At 51.2% G+C, this 23,633-nt stretch overlaps 1 protein-coding gene across 4 annotated transcripts in view; it reads left to right on the forward strand.

The window, feature by feature from the left end:
* The window catches only part of DLGAP4 (DLG associated protein 4), a 335,649-nt gene that overhangs the window by 208,428 nt on the left and 103,588 nt on the right, over positions 1 to 23,633 (forward strand). For all 4 annotated transcript variants that reach the window (XM_037915413.2, XM_043527461.1, XM_043527462.1 and 1 more), the window contains exon 4: positions 14,501 to 15,545. In XM_037915413.2, coding sequence (XP_037771341.1) covers positions 14,595 to 15,545 — 951 coding nt within the window. In that variant the 5' untranslated portion in view covers positions 14,501 to 14,594. The remainder of the gene's footprint in view (positions 1 to 14,500; positions 15,546 to 23,633) is intronic.

The raw sequence follows: 23,633 nt of genomic DNA on the forward strand, positions 1-23,633 counted from the left end.
GGATCCTGTGTTCAGTTCTGGTGCCCACAATTCGAGAAGGGTGTTGACTAATTGGAGAGGGGTCAGAGCGGAGCCACAAGAATGCTTAAAGGATTAGAAAACATGCCGTATAGTGATAGATCAAGGAGCTTAATCTGCTTAGTTTAACAAAATGAAGGTTAAGGGGTGGCTTGATTACAGACTATAAGTATCTACATGGGGAACAAATATTTAATACTGGGCTCTCCATCCTAACAGAGAAAAGTATAACATGATCCAGTGGCTGGCAGTTAAACTAGGCCAATTCAGACTGGAAATAAAGTGTAAATTTTTAACAGTGAGGGTAATTAACCATTGGAACAACTTACCAAGGGTTGTGGTGGAGTCTCGATCACTGGCAATTTTAAAATCAAGATTGGCTGTTTTTCTAAAAGCTCTGCTCTGGGAATTATTTGGGGGCAGGTCTCTGGCCTGTGTTATACAGGAGATCAGACTAGATGATCTCAGCGATCGCTTCTGGCTTTGGAATAGATGAATCTATGAACAGGAGGCTGAGAGAGCCAGTGCAGCTCCTGCTGCAGTTCTCAGCAACCCCAGTGGGGATGGGATAGCCAGGCCCTTCTTTGAACCCCATCTTCTGCTAGGCAGTTGGTGCTGCGGGAAGTGTTCCAGGTCAGGCAGGTGCAGTTCAGGACAGGCTGTCAGTAAGGGCAGGGTGAGGGGGATTGCTCTGATTCTTCACCATGTATCCTCCCGTCCTCTGCCTAGCAGCTTCAAACACATCACGCCTCTTTGCTGGGTAAGCTGGGCCCTTGGAAGGAGTTCCATGCATGAGATGGGTGCTGACCCGTGAATGTCTGGAGAGCAGTCTGTTGAGCAGAGAGAAAATAAAAGAATCAAAATTCAGCTCAAGTATGGAGTTGAGGCTGCAGCTGACAGTGAGGGGTTGCGGTTGTGAATGACAGTGAGGGGCTGCGGCTGACAGTGAGGGGCTCGGTTGTGACCAGCAGTGAGGGGCTGTGGCTGTGACTGACAGTGAGGGGCTGCGGCTGACAGTGAGGGGCTGCGGTTGTGACCAGCAGTGAGGGGCTGCAGCTGACAGTGCTGAGCTGCAGTTGTGACTGACAGTGAGAGGCTGCGGCTGACGGAGCTGGGCTGCGGTTGTGACCAGCAGTGAGGGGCTGTGGCTGTGACTGACAGTGAGGGGCTGCAGCTGACAGTGAGGGGCTGCGGTTGTGACCAGCAGTGAGGGGCTGTGGCTGACAGTGCTGAGCTGCAGTTGTGACTGACAGCGAGGGGCTGCGGCTGGGACTGACAGCAAGGGCTGTGACTGACTTGGATCTGAACTTTATCTGCTTCCCCTAGAGCCAGTGAGCTCCAGCTGGAAGTCTCACAAGAATATGTATGTTTCTGACCCTCACCTGGCTCAAAGCTCTGTTCGGGAACACAGCACTGCTCCTTCTGCTGCGGGCTGGGAAAGCTCCCACTCCACTACCCACGCATGCTGTACCAGTTCTGGGTGCACACAGGGCCCCGGGGTTGGCAGTGCTACGGAAGAGTAATGTATTAAAACCCCACATGTGGTAGGAGGACAGTACCAGGGCAGTACCCGGGGGCACCAGGGCAGAGAGGCACCTCGCTACCATCTGCCCTTAGCATGAGGAAGCCTGGTCTGTGCCTGCCAGAGATCAGCTCCCTGTTACCACCAGCCACACACAGCACAAGCCCTCCCCCGTAGGCCTGACAGGCCCTGCTGTCCCTCCGCAGGTTAGTGACAGCCCCCCTCCAACCCTCGAGCCTGCCGAGTGTCCTCTGGTGTATCTGTGCCTGCTCCCTGGCCACTTGCAGTGTTCACCAATCCGCTCTGTCAAGGAAGCAGCTCAGCACAGCTTCCCAAGGCCACCTCAGGTCACTGCTCCACCTAACACACGGCGCTTGGATTTGTTTAGAGTGAAATCAAGTTGAGGCGTATTTAACAAAGCTGAGGGAGTCGAGTAATGGCAGATAGGAGCATTGGAAACAAATGGTTCCTATAAAATCAAACCATCACACACATTCTAGAGCCTGGACTTAATTCACAAGATAATCTCATGTCTAGTAAAGCCTTGCTCACCCCAGATCCCTGCAGTGGTTTACAGCTAGGCTGGCTATGACCCTCTCTTTGTGCCCCCAAAGCACACTGTCAGTTTGCCTCCTAGGTGAAGGATTCAGTATGTCTCTTTGCATTCCAAGATATACCAGACCACCTTTTGTCTTTATTCATAACCAGGGCACCCCCATAACCAGGGCACTGAGAGATACTTTGCAATCTCTCAGTCAGCATCGGGCTCAGTATGCAAAAGACAAACGATGTGAGGCAGACAACATGCAGACAGCCAGATAGGGAGAGCGATGTCAGTTACCTCCTGCCTGAAAGGAAGATCTCTGAGGTACATCACCTCCTGGTGACCTGTCTTAAGGCCAAGACCTTCAGGAGATAATTTCAGTGTAGATACATAACTCCATAAATATTATCCATACATATATCTCACAATGCTTATGATGACTAGGGGGTAGTGGTTTTCGGTAGAGACCTCACCTGCCACCCTTTGCTGAACTATTATGCAGCTATCTGACCTAGCGGATCCCTCTAAAACCATGTGCACACCCAGGGCCCCCTGCAGGTCAGGGGTCTGTGGGTCCAGAGTGAGGAGTATTGGGAGAGCTGTGGGTCAGGAGGGAGGTAAATTGGCAGAGCTGGGGGAGGTGGGGCTGCAGGTCAGGACTGGGGAGCATTGGCAGAGCTGGGGGAGGTGGGGCTGCAGGTCAGGATTGGGGGGCATTAGCAGAGCTGGGGGAGGTGGCAAACATATCACATGGCCCCCTCACTTTCATTAATAATTAATTCACTCCAGAGTTTCAGGTACAGTCACTGGTCACATCCATACTGAGCCAGGAAAGGAGCAGCAGCAGCTTCCTGGCTAGGCCAGGTCACAAAACAAGCCATAGTGCCCTCTTTTCCCCAGCCACGGTGCTGAGCAGCCCTCCCCACAGGGAGCCAGTTGGGGGCTGCCCAGACTCAGTGACCTGCTGTCACTTGTCCCTCTCGTGAATAGATACATTCAGTTGCTTCTCCCCTTGGCCAGACTGCTGCTGCATCTTACCTCACTTCATCCCTGCTGATGTGTTCCAGAATGCAGGTGGAAACCGCCCCTGATGGAGATGGGGCCGAGATCCTCTCGGGAGACTGAAAGGAAACAAACCCCACCATCCTGCCCTCTTCTCCATGGCAGGAAGTGACTGCAGCTGCTCAGCTCAGATGGAGTGATAATGGAGTGAAACATTTGCTCCACAGGAGTTCACATGTCCCTTTCCCGTGTCCTGAGTTTGCTGCGCTCAGAGGGCAGGAAGGGACTTTCCAAAGCACTGGCCCCTTAAAAATAAGAGCTTGGGATGGCTGGATGGCTCAAGGCACTGGTAAAGGGACAAGCAGGCTTCCACAGCGCGGCCCAACTCCACCCAGTGCGCAGCAGAGACTAAAAGTCATGGCCACCTGATAGCTGCTGGCTGATCTTTATTGGAAATCTCATTGCCTGAGTCATCTTAATGAAACACTCACTGCTGGGAACAAGCAGCCATTGGCCCCTGGCACGCACTAGATAGAGCCCAATCAGCCTTTTCCATCTCTAGGCTTTAGGGGTACGTCTACGCTGCAATAGAAGACCCATGGCACGGACACTTGGCGCCCGGGTCAATTCACATGGGCTCGTTGGGCTCAGGCTGATGTTTGGGGCCCCCCATGGGGTCTCAGAGCCCGGGCTCCAGCCTGAAGCTGAGCCTGTTTCAATTGGCCTTTGAGTGTTGGAGCCACAGGTTTACATTACAGAGTAGACATCCACTAGGCCGTGAGATAGTTGAGAGTCTCAGTTCAGTTCCAGGTTGCCAGGTGTCCACATCACAAAACCCACCATCCCCCCAGCACTAGTCAGCATAGAGGCCAAGGACAGAATGGGCCATGGGGATTGAATTAGCCTCTCCCCACCAGAGGTGATCTTGTTATGCTTATAAGAAGCACATGGGATCTTTTTCAGGGGAAAAGGCAACATGCCGCGTTTATTGAAGACACAGCAATTAGCGTATGCATTCAATCTCACACACACACTCTCTCCCACCAGTCGATGTTATAGTTACCCATCCAGAGTCCGGATCAATCTAGTGGCCAGCTAGGTTGATCACGTGTAGGCCATTCCTTTCTGCTATTCAAAAAGGGTGGCTGGCAGGATATAGTCAAATCATACATTAATACATTTAATACATGCTACATAATATCTTATTATTCTTTATCCTTCATTCTAAATTATACAAAATACAAACATAAAACCCTACTACTACAATCTCCCCATGTCAGAACTAAGGCATGACAGCAGGACCACCTGGAGGAAGCTAGCTCTGTCTCTGCTAGTGTGAGCGTAGGCCTGAGATCTCCAGGGCGATCCATCCAGCAAACATCAAGAGCACTAACAGGAACAATGTAACAGTAAAAAAATCAGAGCTTTGCTTCTCCTGCAGCACAGGGGGACTATCAAGGGGGATGGACCCCTTTAAGGGGCGTCAGGCCCCAGAAATCCCTCTGGCCCACCTATAAGCAAACAACTGCCTGGGTGACAGCTAACTGACTAATGAGCACCTGAGTCTGATAAAAGGTGACCAATGGTCACTTGGCGGGAGGTGCTCGTGGAGAGAGGGGCTCCTAGAGGCTAGCAGAACATAGCTGGCTGCTAGCCTCTCCAGGCTGGTGAGTGAAAGGATTGGATAGAAGGGGCTTGCAGGGAAGAAGCTGACTGAGAACTATGACTGGCCTAAATTGTAACCAAGCCCCAGGCAGAGGGCAGGACCGTGAGTCTGTTTTGGAACCCCACTCTCGGGGAAGGACTGGGGTCTCCTGAATGCAGGAGAGGATGCTTTCACCGTTAGCCCCAGGGCCAGAAGAAGCACTGTCTTTGAGGGGCTAAGGAGGAGGGTGTTTGTGTTCTGTGAAAGGCGTTAATAAGTGAGCGTGCTGGGTCTGAGCGAATGACTGCAGGCACCACGAAGGAGCTGAGGCCATGCTGGAGGACAGGTCCCTGTCACAGGGACATGGAGGGATGTAGTTTCCCTTTGCTGTGGATGTGACATCCTTGCCCCGTGGTCAGGTGCTGAACTGGAGTCTCTCCATGGGATTACCCTACTTCTGGGTTTTCCTGGACATTTCCTCTTTTGTGATCCTCTGCTCTGGTGGATTTCTCAAATGAGAAGAAATGTCTGGGAATTTTTGTGGTGCAGACATTGCAGCTCAGAAAGAGCTGGCTCTGTGCTCCGATTGGTCCCTCCACTGCCTACAGTTGCTAGATCCTGCCCACCAAGGCCTCAGTTCCCTGCCCTGGGGAGGGGGTCCCCTAGGAAGGCACTGATGGACAGCTGGTGCTGTGTCCTGGGCCTGCGCCAGCTGCCCTGCCACTGTGACAAGGAGCAACAGTGCCCCCACCTCAAGAGTGAGGCCCCAGGTATCCCCTCCAGCACCCGCCAAACATAGGCGTAGTTTGACTTCGATATTTGGGTGTGTGGCTTCAGTCAGGCCAACAGGGCCATGGGGGGAGAGAAATTCTGTGCCTGCCCACAGGGGTGCCATTTTAGATTTGGGGGGAGGCAACTTCAACTGTGATTCCAGGGGCTACTTAGGCAACTGAAAACTGTAGTGTTTTTGCAGATAATAACTTAAAAATATCTGACAGGAGCATTGTATCTAATTTCTATATCAAGAAAGAAAATTAAAGAAATATTAGACCCACTCAGCTTTACTAGTAACATGTTCTGACTTCTTGTGGCAAGTCACTTATGGGACACTGGTTAGGTTTAAAATTGTAATGTATAATCTCACTTAGATAATCTTCCTAAAGTCAGAAAGGACTATTGTGATCATCTAGTCGGACCTCTTGAACATTGCAGGCCACAGAACCTCACCCACTCTCTGCAGTAATAGACCCCTAAACTCTGGCTGAGTAACTGAAGTCCTCAATTCAAGGTTTAAAGACTTCAAGTTACAGAGAATTCACCATTTACACTAGTTTAAACCTACACGTGACCCCATGCTGCAGAAGAAGGTGAAAAAACCCCAGGGTCTCTGCCAATCTGACCCCAAATATGATGATCAGTTAGACTGTGAGCATGTGGGCAAGACCCACCAGGAAGATACCTAGGAAATAATTCTCTGTAGTAACTCCGAGCCCTCCCCATCTAGTGACCCATCTCCAGCCATTGCGGGGTTTTGCTACAGGTAGTTGCTGATGGGCCAAGTGCCATTGTAGGCAGTCTCATCCTACCATCCCCTCCGTAAACTTATCAAGCTCAGTCTTGAAACCAGTTAGATTTTTGCCCCCACTGGTATTTTCCCTCCCTGGATTTATCCCTCTGATGTATTTATAGAGAGCAATCACATCTCCCCTCAGCCTTCTTTGGATTAGGCTAAACAAGCCAAGCTCTCTGAGTCTCCTCTCATGAGATAGGTTTTCCATTCCTCAGATCATCCTAGTAGCCCTTCTCTGCACCTGTTCCAGTTTGAATTCATCTTTCTTAAACATGGAAGACAAGAATTGCACACAATACTCCAGATGAGGTCTCACCAGCGCCTTGTATAATGGTACTAACATTTCCCTGTCTCTACTGGAAACACCTCAGCTGTTACAGCCTAGAACTGCATTAGCCTTTTTCACAGCCGCATCACACTGACGGCTCATACTCATCCTGTGATCAACCATTACACCCAACTCTATCTCCTCCTCTGTCACTTCCAACTGATAAGTCCCCAGCTTATAGCAAAAATTCTTGTTGTTAGTCCCTAAATGCATGACTTTGGACTTTGCACTATTAAATATCATCCCATTTCTATTACTCCAGTTTACAAGGTCATCCAGATCTTCTTGTATGATATTCTGGTCCTCCTCCATATTGACACTACCTCCCAGTTTTGTCATCTGCAAATTTTATTAGCACACTTCCACTTTTTGTGCCACCATCAGTAATAAAAAATGTTAAATAAGATTGGTCCCAAGAGTGATCGCTGAGGAACTCCACTAGTAACCACCCTATAGCCTGACAGTTCACCTTTCAGTATGACCTCTTGTAGTCTTCCCTTTAACTAGGTCCTTATCCACCTTTCAATTCTCACGTTAATTCTCATCTTCTCCAATTTAACTAATAATTTCTCATGTGGAACTGTATCAAATGCCTTACTGACATCCAGCTAGATTAGGTCTACTGCATTTCCTTTGTCTAAAAAATCAGTTATGGTCTCAAAGAAAGATATTAGTAACTTTGTTATCACCTCTTGAATATAACAATTGAAACAATTGTAGAAAAATCTACAATTACTTTCTATCATTTAGGCTACTTGCTTTTTGCAGTTTCACCAAGCTTGGAACAGATCATTTAACTTTAGGAAATATCATAACCGCCCTTTCTTATCTTAATCACCTGTTAATAAAGAAAATTCTGACTCCCTGCCTCAGGGGCGCAAGCAGCAGCATGTCTCCTGTCTCCTCTGCAGAACTCATTACATTTGGGGGTGCAATTGGGGCCATCCCTACCCATACGCAAAGTACGCAGCTGCGCAGGGCACCAGGAAATTTGGGGCACCACATTTCCTGGAGCCCTGAACGCAGCTGCGTGCTGCTCTAGCCCCTGCTCTGGCTCTTCCCCATGGCCCCCGCCCCTGCTCCGCCCCACCCCGCCTCTTCCCGCCCCTGCTCTGTCCCCACACCGCTTCCACTCCACCCCTTCCCCAAGCCCCCACCCCTGCTCCACCCCCACCCCGCCTCTTCCCGCCCCTGCTCCACCCCAGCCTCGCCCCTACTCCCCTGAGGCCTGCTGCAGGGGTCGGGCCTGCACTCACCACGTGGTAAGTGGAGCGACCCTACCCCAGCCTGCTCCGCTCCCCTGGTTCCCAGCGATGCTGCCAGTGAGTACTGGAGGGCGGGTCTCCCCTGCCCCCCAAGGCCTGGAGCCAGGGGAGCAGAGTGGAGTGGGTTGGGGCCAGGGGGCAGTCCCCCCACCCCGTGGAGGCCTGGGGCCCCACAGAGACCCCCGCAGGGGGCTGTGTAAGGCACCAAAATGGCTAGGGACGGCCCTGGATGCAATGCCTTCCTGTGTCCCCCCAACTCCACCTATGCTGCCAAATACCCTTCCCAGTACTCACACACACCTCCAGCACCCCTAACTGTACCCCCTCCTCCAGCTCCCCCTCCTTTTCCGCTACAGTGGCCTCTTTTGAGGAACCTGAAAGATGGGAACTTGTCTGTCCACCAGGCTGGAGCAGGAGTTACTAAAGGTAATGTGTCCTTTCCATCCCTGGCACAGTGGAACTGGGTCCTCCTGGGCAGGAGAGTGGCCACGCTGCAGCTGGGTTTAATTTCAGCCTGCTGCAGACTATGTTGTTTCATTATGCTTCAGGGACAAGGGCAGCAAGGAGTCAGGCTGGAGGTTGCACTATCAGGAGTAAAGTCCTAATCCCTCTGAGCTCCTAAAATTCCTGCAGCTCAGACGGGTTGCGTCTGGAGCGAGGGAGGGAGAAATCAAGGACATCCAGAGTACAGAAATCCCCTGGAGGAGCTGGAAACCAAGTGCACTGAGCCTTTCACTCTCCAAGGGACCCTACAGCCAGGTCTGTCTCTTGCCTTTGGGTCCCCATGCTGGTTCCAAAGCAGATCTGGCTACCTCCTTGTGCTGGGAGCAGGGGCACCTGCAAGTAGGTGGCTATTACATGCAGATAGACCAGGGGTTCTCAAACTGGGGGTCATGACCTCTCAGAGGGTCACAAGGTTATTACGTGGGGGTCGTGAGCTGTCAGCCTCCACCCCCAAGCCCCGCTTCACCTCCAGCATTGCTAATAGTGTTAAATATAAAAAAAAATTTAATGTATAAGGGGGAGTCACACTAAGAGGCTTGCTGTTGTGAAAGGAGTCGCCAGTACAAATGTTTGAGACCCACTGAGATAGACCAAGCTTGAAAAACTTCAGTCCAGGATTTCTCTGTGACCATCACAGGTGAAAAGTGTTAGCTAAGGAGTACCTTTGCTGGGCATCCCACAGCTTTCCAGTCCTTTAAAAAGGGATGCAGAAACCTAACCCGGATTCCCATTCCTGCCAGGGATTGGCTCCAGGTGGCACGGTCCTGCTGGACCCACCTGAAGGTATGGAGTTTGGGGAGGAGGATGAAATCTCTCGAAACACAGGACTGGGCTCTTGCTTTAAAGGAGCAATGCAAACCTGTAGCAGCAAGTGGGAGGAGAATGTGAGGCAGAATGAGGGGAACAATTTCTGACACAGGCAGGGTAATGCCATTTCTGTCCTGCCTGGTGTTGGGAAGAACCAGACCCCAGAGTGTCCTGCAGGCAACAGACCCAGTGCACAGGTGAGGCGTGAGATCATGTGATAAGTTCAACTCCCTTCCCTTCCTTCTCAGCCCTACTCACACCCAGGAGTCGGGACAGGACTCTAAGCTGCTGGAGGCACATGCTGAGGAGCTGGAACAAGGTGTAAATTAAAACAGGGAGAGGGCTACTACTTTCCCTGCCACCTAGCCCCTCCTGGGAGCAGCACATCTCTCTTCAGCACCTCCACTTACCCTTGCGCTGGGTTAGACGCAGAGGTCATGTGTGGGGGAGTGTCCATTACACTCCTGCTCTGCGTGTGAGTCTAAGATATTGTAACAAGCACAGCGAGGAGGCTGAAAGAAGGTTAAAGTAACAGCAGCTTAGTCTCATGCGGACTCCTCTCTCTACTTGGCCTTCTGTGTGTCTAGCTACATCTATAAAATTGCTGTGTGAGTGTATCATGGCCATTACGCTATACTGTGCACTATGTGATGTCGCTATAGCGCACAGTGTATATATGCGATGTGATGTGGGTAGAGCGTGTGCTTGGAAAGATTAGAGTTTTATCAGTAAATATTGATTTCACTGTATACACACAAATCAACAAAAATATTTCGATTGATAATAGAAACGTACAGATGGAAAGGGAAGAAAAATGCTGCTTAAGAACGTATTAGTGTTTGATTTAAGGCTATTTCCTTGTATATTTTGACATGTGACATTGACCATGGGTTTTAATGGTTATAAAATTAACTTTCTGAATCTGTCTCCTGTCATTAAATAACTGTCTGATCCCCCCCCCGAAATGTCTTGCAAGTATGAAAATTTAAATAGATAAAAATTGGGGGAAAAATGCTTGAAAATAAACATCAATATTATCCATCAATTATTTTTAAAAAACCCTAATTCTGCCATGCCTACATGCACTATGTGATGTGGCTAGAGTATATATACCCCCATCACGTCATGCACAGTGAATATACACTATGCCTAGCGCATTATATGATGAGGGTGGAGTATGTATGTAGTCTATATAATACTATGACTCAAGTTTGATTCTCAGGTACATGGGGGGAGGAGGGTACGTGAATCTGGAGCAACACCACTGAAGTGCCCCCTATGAGAGATGAGTTCAGAGGGAAAGCCATGGGATGCCGCACTGCTAGATGGTGTGATAAACTGTGGCGCAAGAGCCCGCATGGGTTGCAGATAAGGGAGTTTACCATGCAGTTCACTCTCTCTGTTCCTGGTGCCTCTAAAAAACACACTGCAAATGACGAGCCCTAGCCCTAGCCTTCACCTACTGTATATTAAGATTTAAGAAAATCTTTCTTCTGTGAGCCATGGGGGGGAGCGATTGGGGTAAAGTAATGCTGTATTAAAGGTTGACATTTCTCTATCCCTAGTGCTACCCATCCCTGCCCGGTTGGTGGAGGGTGTCATAAAGCCAGGGCTGTGCATGTCACCCCATTCCTGTCAGAGTTTCTGCTTCAGTTCACCACAGATTGCTGCTTCTCCTCCCCTCTCCTAACATGTGTGTGATTTATTTCCTCAGGAAAGCTCCGCACTTAGGCAGCAGCTGTCTGTCAGTGGGGCTCCTGCTCTTACCCAGCTGTACAGCTGGCTTTGACTGAGGCCAAGGAGCTTAAGCGACTGACCGAAGGTCACCCACAGAGCCAGGGACTCAGGATGGGATTAGAACCAAAAGAATCTCCAAGATCCTAGCTGCTAACCATTAGGCTGCTCTGCCTCATAACATGCTCCACAAGGGCAGCTTATGTGTGATGCGCTTGCCTGCAGCATAGGAAACGCCCAGGTTCAGATCTAGCCTCCAGTTTCCCAGTCCCCTTTATATATCTTCCTGGAGGGGGAGGAGAATGGCCCTCCTACTGGCTTGGCAGTCCCCAGGTCGCGGGGAGAGGGCTGGCAGGATGAGCCATGCTCCTTAGTCTGCTAGGAGCCCTCATAAAACCCAGAAAGCCAGAAAAGTGCTTTATATGGGGAAACAGACTAGTTGGGCATCTTCCCTGCAGAGGGGCTGGGCCATCTGCTGCCTTGCAGACAAAAAGTGGTTTGGCAATGAAGTGTGAGCAATGTGGGGAAGTGGCTGAGATGTTAAATAAAACCCCAGAAGAGCTGGGGTAGAGGGAAATCCTAGTCTGTATGAGGGGCTAGGGGCCAAATCCTCAGCTGCTGTAAACTGTTGGAGCTCCAGGGAAGTCAGTGGAGTTCCATCCCTGGATAATAGGACCCCACTGATGCCATTTTTAGCCTTGTCCTACAAGATAGAGCTCAGCACTGGCACTCAGGAGACCTGGGTTCTCGGCCTGGCTCTGCCACTGGCCTGTTGGGTGGCCCTGGGCATGGAGTGGATGGGTGGACCATCAAGCTCACTGCCCCACCTCTGTCTGTGGACAATACCTGCTACCTCAGGAGAAGGCAGGTGTCACATGCCCATAATGCACCTGGCCAATCACACACACAGGGGAATTAATTCTTCTCTGATTGCCTCAAGCAATTAGCTTTCACCCAGAGCAGCAGGAGATTTGATTGCTATTATCTTAACATGAATAGCTGAAAACGTTCTTGCTAATGTAGGATCCTGTCGTCTGTTATTCTCTCTGTTCTATGCATATGCATTGGCACATCCATTTGGCTGGGCCACAACCTGACTGTATAATTTATTCTCCTCAATTGTCCTTGGCCTTTATGCCTATCCAATTGTCTGAGCTGAGGCTGCACTGCCTCTTCCTGTCACTTCTCCAGCATGTTCCTGTCCCTGGTCTATCATTGCCCTTCCAGCACATGGGAGAGCGTCCCCATCTGCTGAGATGCTCCAGAGCATCTGACGCACCAATCTGCAAAACAGTGTGATGGGGTAGGAAAAGAAGCCAAATGAAAGTTGGTGGGAGCCAAGGTTTTTAGGGATGCTAATAAAGGATAATGTCACCTTTTGTATTTCTGCGAGCCATGCCTGGGTTGTCATCAACGCACCACCCTTGCTGCTCAAGCAGCTCTGCATATGGTGACAGGCTGGCTCCAGGCTTGCAAAATAGACAGGTAACATTATCTTTCGTTAATGACACAAGCAATTCCTTAAAGGTGCCTGAGTGGAAAGAGGAATGGACGCTTGGCCATTCATCGAATGTTTTCCGTATAGCCACACTGCCCATCTTCTCTCCACCCCCACCCACAGGCAGCTCTAGTGGCTGAACATGAGGTTCCCTGGAAAGACAGATCCACTGAGGTTCAAGTGAACTCTCTGGGCAATGTCAGAATCCTCTGTTTTATAGGGCTGGGCTAAAGTGACTTTCACTGCAGGGACGAGTCTTAACTGATCGTTTGCTTCTAATCTATGGCTCAAAATGCTCCAAACACGATCATTAAATACACCTGCCTGCCCACTAAAATAGGCTGAAGGTGGGTGGGATTGACTGGCGTTGCCATAGGGTAGGCTTAACCATCTTTGCTATGAGGTGAGATCATCGGCCTGTGTGGGGTGTTCAATCGGCCTCACCTCCAAGGATCAACTAGAGTCACACTAGAGGGTGAACAGCTGAATTTACAGTACTGGGGGGTCAACTGGCTCTGCCAAGGGGTCAGCTGGAGTTGCCAAGGAGTGGGATCAAACGGCATCACTGTTGGGATGATCAGCAGGATTCCCTCTGGGGAGGGATCAGCTGGACTGCCACTGGGTGGGAATCATATGGATTCAAATGGAGGCCAGAGATCAGTTTGATCTCAGCTGGTGAATAAGGTACGGTGCTTTCTCTCTAATTGAAGAAGATCTTTCTTCTGAGAGCAATGAGGGGTAAAAGGATGCTGTTTTAACGAGTGCGCGTTTAAATAAACAAGTTTCCTTAGCTATGTTAGGAATCCCATCTTTGAGTGTTAGCATTGAAACACTTATTAAAAATCTCATTTGCTTTTCAGCATTAATACAGTTTTTTCTCAGCATGGCAACGGAAACTGGCTAGTCAGTTGCTATGATTATTTCATAATTTGCTGCCCACTGAATCAATTCCACTTTGAATCAGTTTCACTTTCAAGATCCCATGCCTGAGGAGAGAGAGTTTAAGTCAGACAGCGGGTGTGTTGCAGGGCTGGGTGCAGAACCCAGTGGTCCCGATTACCAGGCCTGTGCTTCAGCTACTAGCCCATATTACCGGCTGGGATTTTTGATTCTGTTTCCCAATGTAACAGGGTCTTCATTTCCAGGAAAACCTGGCAAATTATAGCCCTGGCCCTGAAGCAAAGCAGCCCAAGCAATGGTGATCTAGCCTGGCAGTGGGGACCTCAACCTTGAAGCTGTGACTGAGCAACAAAAGACTTCTCAGGCCAGGCCCATGAGTGTCTCAGTAAAACCACTGTTCTGGTCATATGTGTTGCAGCATTTTCCTCAGGGGTACAGGCTAACATGGACATAAACCTGGGCACTTGTCCGAGAAGAGACGTTTGCCATCCCATCACATTACCATAGCTCCGTGCAACACACACATCCGGTCCATCGTCCCCATTAAGAGGTCCAGTAACCACGGAAACACAAATGGCCACATGACAGAGAGCCAATCTGATCCTCAGCTCATTTCCCTCGACTCCAGCAAGGCTCGGGCACAGTATTTGACAGAAGGTTTTTATTCAACCCCCTAAAATAATGGGACAGGCGCCCATGATTTGCTGACAGTCCAACTGCGAAGCTGGGGACCGAGTGCTATTAAATGAAGCCACGCAGAGGCCAAAAAATAGCAGCCTGCTTGTATTAAGTAGTTTGAATTTGAGCTCTGGGGTCTACACGGCTCTTAAATGTGGCTAGGGAATGTTAATCATCCCTTTTTCCTGTTCTAACCCTAACACCTCAGCCTGACCGTTCTTCCACGTCTCAGCCTCCCATGTGCCATCTCTTCCTGCTCCCTTCTTCTGCTCATTGTGTCCTGCCTCCCATCCCTTTCTCCTCCTCCTCTCCTGACTCTCTCAGCTCTATAATAACCTTCATTGTCTTGGCTTTTAGAACTTGCAAGGCACTGGCTCGGATGCTTTGGGAAGGAGCAGGGTGGAAACGCTTAAAGGGATAGAGAGAGCCTGCGGAGAGCTTTCCTTTCAGTGATGTGTGCGTGTTTCTTGTCTCTGTGGCTGCAGGATCATCTCCAGAGGGAGAGGGACCAAAGGGAGAACTAGCAGGAAGGCTCCTCGGTGTCACCCGTGAAGTGATGCTGTAGGAAACCCCGGGACCATGAAGGGGTTAGGAGATAACAGAAGCCGCCACCTCTCCGATAACCTGGACTCCCCTCAGGACTCTCTTTATGCAGCCCAAGACAGAAACCCTTACCTCCTCAGTCCCACTGACTCCTACCCCGTGGACCCCCGGTTTCCAGCCCAGAATTCCCTCCATAGTGACTGTCTGCTCCCACTCAACAACCAGATTTCCAACAGCAGCACTTTCCCCCGGATCCATTACAACTCCCACTTCGAGGTCCCGGACGAGAACCCCTTCCCAAGCCATGCCCAAGCCACTAAGATCAACCGCCTCCCCGCAAACCTCTTAGACCAATTTGAGAAGCAGCTGCCCATCCACCGGGACGGCTTCAGCACCCTCCAGTTCCAGAGGAGCGACTCCAAGCACCGGAGCGAGAGCCCCGGGCGCATCCGACACCTGGTGCACTCCGTCCAGAAGCTCTTTGCCAAGTCGCAGTCCCTGGAGGGCCCCACCAAGGGCAGCGTGAATGGCAAGAAGGGCACGGAGGAACCGAAGCAGAACCGAAGGAGCAAGAGCAAAGACCGGGCAAAGACCACCGAGACCAAACGCAGGCCCAGGTCCAACATATCAGGCTGGTGGAGCTCGGATGACAACTTAGACAGCGACACCTGCAGCTATCGCAATCCAATGGGCCTCATGACCCTGGGCAGGCAACCTGACCACAGCCAGCCTAGGTACTTCATGCACGCGTATAACACCATCAGTGAGCACATGCTGAAATCCTCCAAGAGCAATAATGACCTCAAGGTCACCCCCTGCACCAATATCCCCATCAGCAACGAGTCCAACTACATCAAACGGGGCTCCTGGTCCACGCTCACCCTTAGCCATGCCCGGGAAGTGTGCCAAAAGGCTTCTGCCACCATCGACAAAGCCCTGCTGAAATCCAAGTCCTGCCAGCAAGACTTAGCCTATCATTACTTGCAGGTGGGTGCCGCACTGGGGTTTGCTTCTGCTCTCTGATGGGGGTGATGTTCCACTTGGTAAGGAGGGCTCTGGCTCGGTGAGCCCTGGGTAGGGTGACCAGATGTCTCAATTTTATAGGGACAGTCCCGATATTCAGGGCTGTTTCTTATATGGGTGCCTATTACCCTCCACTCCCTGTCTTGATTTTTCACATTTGCTATCTGGTCACCCTAGCCCTGGGGCACTGCTTTGGTCTGGCCAAAAAATTAATCCACTCCTGCTACTCTATCCATCAGCACAAGTCATTCTGATTTCTCCCCTCCCACTTTATAACAGCATAATTTACAGAGCAGCCTGTGAAGGTGTTACCAGGGGGAATAAACGGCAACTGCAGGTGAAGTCTGAGTCAAATACTCCACCGGCCTTTCAAAGCATACCTACAAAGGGCATTGGAGCAGCCATGTGTGCCCATGGTGCCCCAAGATTGCTTGCCTGGAAGGGGGTGGCTCCCTCGGCTGATTCAGGTGCACCTGCCCAATATCTTTTTCATGCCCAAGGCCCATTACAAATGTGACTCTTCAGAGCAAAGCTCTTGTTGCCAGGAAAATGACCCAGTTCTATGCTCGGCTCACTAGGATGCACCTATCCCTAAAACTAACTTGATGTGTTTTGTGTCTGTACAGCATCTAGTCCAGTGGGTGCTGGGTGCAGGAGTGGGGCTGCTGCTCGGTCCTACTGCAGTACAATGACAATAATTTACCACAGGCCAAATGTTCCATAAAGGGGCATCTGATTTGTGCCCACAATGGCACACCTGTTCAGGACCAGCACTATAAACCACTGGTTCACTATGTGGTATGTGTTTCCCTAAGTGGCTAATCCACATAAAAAGATAAAAGCCTACTACTACCACCAGTTAATCCTCTAGTGGTAGCAGCTGACAATTTAATGTTGCAGGGTCTCAGGTTCAAATTGTGCTGGATCATTGCATAAGTATGTTTAGACACAGGTCGATATTTCAACAGGCCCCACTTAAGAACACAAAATCTAACGCATGCTTAGACAGGGGAATAAAAATAAACGGTTAGGCCTGGGGGCGTAATCAGCTGGGCTGTGTTTGTAAATCACAGAGTGCATTTTTAACACAGAGGCATCAGTGGCTCTTCTGGCAGTGTGTTTGTGGTGTTCAAGGCGCGATTAATTATTGAAAAGCAGCCTGCTCCTCAAGTCTTGCTTTCCACTTCCCGCAAATCAAATTACTGAGGAATTTATTGGATCAGGAATGTCGGTAGTTGTTTTCCTTTGTGTTAAAGTGTTACCAGGTTAAACAGGCAGCCACAAAATATTGCAAGCCACCCAACACTAAATACACAACATGGGAAAAGCCAGAGTGCAGATGAGAGCAGAATGAAATAACAGAGAGAAATGGAAACCACTCCAACACACCAGGGTTCCCAGCCACCAGCCCTCCTGAAGTCAGCTGGCCAGATCTTCCAGGCCCTTCCTAAGTTATTACCGCTTCACTGGAAGTTTGGCCTGCGAGAGGATCTCAGGTAAAAGGACGCATTACTTTGTGAAATAAATAATGAACCGCTCCTGGGTTGTGGCCACAACTGTGTCCCCAGCCCAGATCCTCGGCTGGTATAAATCGGTGCCTCTCCGCTGAAACTGATAGAGTCGCAGCAGCTGGGACATGGTTCCTTAGTCCCACTCCAATCTGCATAGGCAGCTGCCCAGGGCACAGAATCTTTAGGGCTACACCTGGCAGGATAGTTTCAGGGCATTGCTGTCCCTGCAAGTGTATGAGCAGCAGCAGCCAGGACCACATCCCACCAGCCAGCGTGCACCAAGGGGCTGCTCCTTGCACTGCTAGGTAGTATCAGCCTAGGATCTGGGGTTTACTCTCCACACTTTCTATGGAAATGAAAATTCGTGGGCTGAATCTGACTTTGAAACGAGAGAGACCCAGGACCTCACACCAAGGGGGGCTCAGAGCAGAGGTGTAGTTCAAAAGCTGTTACCAAACTGTGCTCTGTAAGTTCACTGGCAAACTTGGTTGAGCATGGAATGGCCTTGGGCCATCTGTGTGGGTTCAGGTGGCAGTAGGTGAGACTTGGTGGTTATGTGCATTCCCCCCAACACTTGCTGCCCAAAGCCAGGCAAAGCCTAGTGGTCTGGGCTGAGTTTCCCTTTGGGCTTTTAAAGTTCCAACCACAAATTCCAAACATGACCCTCTGCAAAGCCAACCCAGGGGAAGAGTCTGCTTCAAGCCCTGAGTACTCAACCGGCCAATTTCTGTACAGCCCTCTCAGGGAGATCTAGTGGGCGGGAGAGGGTCGCGTCCCCTATGTAACCTAGATGAATAGCTAAGTGAGCAGCAGTGCCGAGAGCCCCTTCTAGTCATTCTCAGCCAGAGAAGGTCATGCATTGAACACCAAAAGGCAGGGAGGAGCATCCTCGGTCAAGGACATGTGCAAAATCCAAACAGACCCTACTGTCCGGTTTGTTACTGAGTGTCCTGCCCTCGTGTCCCTCCCTCCAGTGGCTGGGGAGCGGTGCGGTGACTGAGGTGACATAACCCTGGCTCCCAAAGGAGCTCTGTGTGCCCCGAACTCAGGCCGGAAGGCAGCTGTGGTGTTCAGGAGTCGTGGTTAAAACTGGAAATGGGCCTGAGGAGCAAAGCCAGGCTCCAGAGTCCAGACCCAGAGCCAATCTTCCCCACAGCTCGAGGGTGTGCAGGTCTGGGTCTTGGGCTCAAGAGGGTCTTCAGAGGAGAAATTTCAATCCTGAGCTATCTGCTCCAAAAACTAAGGAGCAGTTACTGGGGGGAGGGGCAGGAAACAGTGTGGCTACACCAAGCCCCTACCCTGAGCCCTGGCACAGGCCTGGTTTGAGCATTGAAAAAGGTCACTGAATTTTTTTAAACCCTCCCCTTTCCCTTCAATTCGGCATGTTATGCTCTGCGCTGCCAGGCTCGGACACAGGGCCCCCAAACACTAGGAGCCCGGCCTGAAGCCATTCACAGCCTGGCCAGAAGGGCCTCAAAGTCTCACCAGGAAGCTAGTCTTCCTGAGGGTTCAAGCCCCAAAGGCTTCGGGTGAGGGTCAGCTCCACAGCCATGTTGCCAGGTGTTCCTCTGGCCCTTCAAAGCTTTTACCCAGCTGCCGGTGCCTGATCTGGCTCTCATCAAAGTCCATGGGACTCTTCCGATGGGCGCTGGAGTGGGCCCTGGGTGAGACCTGTGGATGAGAGCTACGTCATCGGCCCCACACTGAAGAGGTGACGAATAAGTTGCCAGGTGCAGAGGGATGCTCCCTGATGACTGATTCCTACCTGTTGCCCCTTCTCTCCCCTCCCCTTCTGGCTAGGAGGACTGTAGTAAAGTGGTCATCAAGGGGTTAATGGGGTGACTCAGAATATTATGGGCTAGAGCTATGCTATGCTCTACCCCTCTCTTACTTCGTGTTTAGGAGGGGGGGTGTTGCCATCTTGCAGCACTGTAAGTAGAGAGTGTTTCTTGTGCACCTGGCTGTCCCGTTACAAGAAGGACTCTGTGTACGGGGAAGGAGGCGGGCGTGGGGGCGGGAACTGAAGAAGCTTTACTGCAGTGAGAGGCGTCGGAAGCCATAAAGCTGCTGAGCAGGCATTGAACATTGACTGCAAGTGTCCAAAGCGAGGGGCTGCGTGTTGCTGTTGTTCTGGGCTCGGTGGCATGCAAGTGCGGGTCGATCAGCAGCTTCAGTCCCCCGCCCCCTGGGGCCGCGATAACATCGATGGGCCCAGATGAAGCAGGGAGCTCCCAAGCCAATCAGGAGCTGCAGCCAGCACTTCTCCAGCCTCTTTTATTTATGAACGCTCAGTGGCGGTTATGTGCCTCTTCCCCTCCCCCCCCCCCCCCCCCCCAATGAGCTTGCTTCATGCCTTTGTGAAATGATGGCAGGTTGCCAGGGTTACTGGATATGGCTCTCCCAGAATAACCAGCCTGACCATCAGAATGGTTCCCACAGCACTCAAATGCCCAGCATCCCAGACAACCGTGTGCACAGCCCAGGGGCTAGAGCACTGCCCGGGAGCCAGGGGAGCTCTTCTGTAGACTGGCTGTATGACTCTGGGCCAGTCCCTCTCCCTGCTTGCCCACGGGCATAAAACATGTAGTGACTGAGAGGTAGGCTGGCAGTGCGGAGGATTCCTCAGTAAGGATCCCGAAGGGCTTGACGGACTCTCTGACCAGGGGATATATCCTGTCCTCAGCTGAGCCAGGAAGGGTTAAACTCATAGGGACTGCATTAGCCACCAAGCCTGGAGGGGAGCTGACCACTGGGGAAGGTGAGACCTGACAAAGCACATCAGCTTCTCCTTGGACAGAGAGCTGCTTGTGAGTAGAAGGTGCCAAGCTTCCTCCCAGAGACAGAATCTGGGACTGGAGCATGGGCCTGGGAGCAGGTGTCCGTCCTCCTTCTCTCCCTACCAGGGGAGAGCTGGGGCTCCGTGGCTGCCCTCCATGTGGTGGCAGAAAGCCTAAGAGAGGGGCATGCTTGGCTGTGTGGGTGGGGTAGTCAGGTGGCCCTGATAAAGAGGGGGCCTGGTGATTCTTGGTGAGAAGCAGCCCATTTAGAGACCATTCGGCTGATACTTTGTTCCTGTGGTTCCCTCCGATCCCCCCATTATAGCAGGGCCCTTGGTATGGAAGCAGCAGCTTCATATCGTAGGAGTTTATCTCCTTGGGGTGCATTAAGCACTAGGCCCCTGAGGCCTCGTTTTAGGACCCTAGTGCCATGCAGCCCTTTGCTCCCTCCCACACTTAGCAGGCCTGCAAGTGGCTACCCAGCCCTGCCCTTCGGGTTGCCAACTTTCTATTGGCACAAAACCGAACACCCTAGCCCTGCCCCTTCCCCGAGGCCCTGCCCCCCACTCCCTGCATTCCCCCTCCCTCAGTGGCTCGCTCTCTCTCACCCTCACTCACTTCCACTGGGCTGGGGCAGAGGGTTGGGGTGTGGGAGCGGGGGGGCTCTAAATGTGGGTGCGGGTTCTGGGGTGGGGCCAGAAATGAGGGGTTCAGGATGCAGGAGGGGTCTCTGGACTGGGGCAGGGAGTTGGAGTGCCGGGGGGGTGAGGGCTCTGGCTGGGAGTGAAGGCTCTGGGGTGGGACTGGGAATGAGGGGTAGGGGTGCAGGAGGGGGCTCCAGGCTGGGGGGGTGAAGTCAAGAATTCAGAATGCAGGAATTCAGCTGAACCGGTGCTCGGAGCAGGGGCAGCACGCACCCGTGGAGCCTTCTGCCTGACCCCGCCTAGGAGCCGGACCTGCTGGCTGCTTCCGAGGCGCAGAGCGGTGCCCCAGGACAAGTAGGGACTAGCGTGACTTGGCTCCACAGCACTGCTGACTGGACTTTTAATGGCCCAGTTGGCGGTGCTGACCAGAGACACCAAGGTCCCTTTTCGACCGGGTGTTCCTGCCGAAAACCGGACACCTGGTCACCCTACCTGCCCGCCGCAACCAGGCTGCACCCTCTTTGCCTGTGCCCCTTTGTGTCTTCCTGCTTGTTCCCCACAGGAAGCCTGTGTGTGGTGCATGTACATGTATGCGTCTGAATGCTTGTGTGTGCACACGGATGTGCATGCTTATATTTGCATGCATGCGTGTTTGTGTCTGGGCATGTGTTCCTTTGAATGTATACGTGCATGCTATTGTATATGTGATGTGTCCCTTTGTCTGTATGCCTGTTTGCACCTGTACGTGTGTTTGTGTGCATGCTTCTATGTGTGTAAACATGGCAGGGATGCACGTGTGTGAGCGCATGTTTGTGTGGGTGGTGTACGTGCACTTTCAGAATTGCTGGTTGTCCCTAAAACTCCTCCATCTATCTGGCTCCAGCTGAAGCAATGGTCACAGAGTGGCTCTTCTGTATATGCCCACAGCCTGGAAGGTGGATTTTCCACTTCACTGCCTTTCCCTTTATGTTAACGCTCTGTTTGTTTGGGTGATTAGGGAATGCTTTTGGCAGACTCATGGCAGGGGAGCCCTCTGCAGTGTTCAAAGCCCCCTCCCCCCTCCACTCATTATCTTTTGGCTAAGAATGAGGGACTATTTGCCCGAGAAACAGGATACAGCGGCTGAATGGCTGTAGTGGTGCTGGAACACGTCCACTTGCCCCGGCGCTCTGCAGGGATAGGGTCACAAGCGCCGGGATAGGGTTTCAGCCAGCAGTCAAGATCCGAGGCTGCAGTTTACAAGGGAGAAGAGCGTTTGTGTGACTCCCCTCTCTGTGGTCTAGGGGTAAGAGAGAGCCACATCCAGGGGATGCCAAATAATGGCAAAGAAGTGGAAAAGAAACTAAGGTGACACCATAAATCCCATGGGAGTTCCCTTTACTTACATGGGGCCCTGCTCTCCAGGGAGACCGTGGGCGTTTGCCACTCCCACTTGTCACTGGGATCAGGATTTGCCTGATACCTGGATCCTGACTGAACCCCTGTTCCTGTCAATGGCAAAACCTCCCCAGACTGCAGTGGGAGCAGGGATGGGCCCGTGGTAAACTGCAGACAGTTCTGGGGTATGTACAAGGTGAGGGGCAATAGAAATGTTAATATTTTTGAAAAAACCTAGCACCCTTCTGCCTAAGACCTCACAGCCACACCTGAGTGGTATGTGCATTATCATCCCCTGCTGGGAGAACATCCCCTTCAGGCTGCTCTAATTCATGCACAGGCCACAGGTTACTTGCAGGCTTAAACTAGTGTAACTGGTGGATTCTCTGTATGTTGAAGTCTTTAAATCATGATGTGAGGACATTAGTGACTCAGCCAGAGGTTAGAGGTCTATTACAGGAGTGGGTGGGTTCTGTGACCTGCAACTTGCAGGAGGTTAGACTAGATGATCATGATGGTCTCTTCTGACCTTAAGTCTATGAGTTTATGTCAGAGGCTATGTCAGAGTCTATGTCACTGACCTCAGGAGAGTTACTCCTGATTTACTCCAGTATAAGTGAGAGGAGCATCAGCCCTGCTTTTCATATTGACATGGAAGCAGAAAACAAGATGGTGTAACAGAGAAATAGAACCCCAATGAATGCCATCTTGTTTGTCCCACACAGGTGTGTGTGCTGGTTTAGGGCACTGGAGTTCAGTTTCCTTATCATGTTTTCTTTAACACCAGAGGCTGCACCTAGGGGCCAGATTCTCAGCTGTTGTCAGTCAGTGTAGATTTCGGTGGTGCTGCATCCGTTTACGTCAGCTGAGGATCTGGGACTGGATCTTCATCCATGTCTCAAGAGAGCGGAGCTTTAGAGGCCCTGAGCCAGGTGTTTAATGGAATTTGGATGTAGACAGTTGCCCAGTGGGATTCTCAAAACCACCTGCGGTGCCTAGGCGTGTTTGAAAATCCCACTTGGCGCCTCGCTGAATCTTGAGGTGCCTAAATCCTTTTAAAAACCTGCCACTCTGCCAACGAGTGATATTTGGGAATCTGAGCAGGAGCTTTCTATCAGCCTTGTGCAATCACTAACAACTAAAACTGTTTGTTCCACTCTGGTGCATCAAATTCAACCGATTTCCATCAAAAGAGCTTTTTGCCTTTGATGCCCCTCAGTTGGTTGTTTGAGCACCTCACGATGGCTTTGACCTTTGCATCTGGATTTCTGCTTTTGCAGGACACAAAGTAGTGTGGGGGGAGAGGGGGAGAGAAGCGACAGACAACGTGGCTAGAAGTGGATGGTTGCTGCAGCGTGTCCGTTAGTTTCTCATCAGTGAAGTCGATGGAGATTGTCGATAGGACAGTGCTTCATGGTAAATATATTGTGTTGGTGTTCTGGCACTGATGGTTTTTCACATGGCTTTGGCAAAGGACTGCCCCAGAAAAGAGATATTGGGGCAGTTGGCATCTCAGAATATCCAACATCCTGCTTCATACGTGGCCGTGTTAGCTTGCACTGCACAAGCCTAGCTAGCAGCCGATTCTGACACAGCATGATGTAGTGCTTAGACCAGGGACGTGGGCATAGGGAGACCTGAGTTCTTGTCTCTACCCTACCACTGGACCTGGAGGGTGAATCTGGGTGAGTCACATAGGTCAAGATTTTCCAGTGGTTTGTGACGGTGCGAGCCCAGTACATC

Source organism: Chelonia mydas, chromosome 13 (genome assembly GCF_015237465.2).
Source record: "Chelonia mydas isolate rCheMyd1 chromosome 13, rCheMyd1.pri.v2, whole genome shotgun sequence".
NCBI lineage: Eukaryota > Metazoa > Chordata > Testudines > Cheloniidae > Chelonia > Chelonia mydas.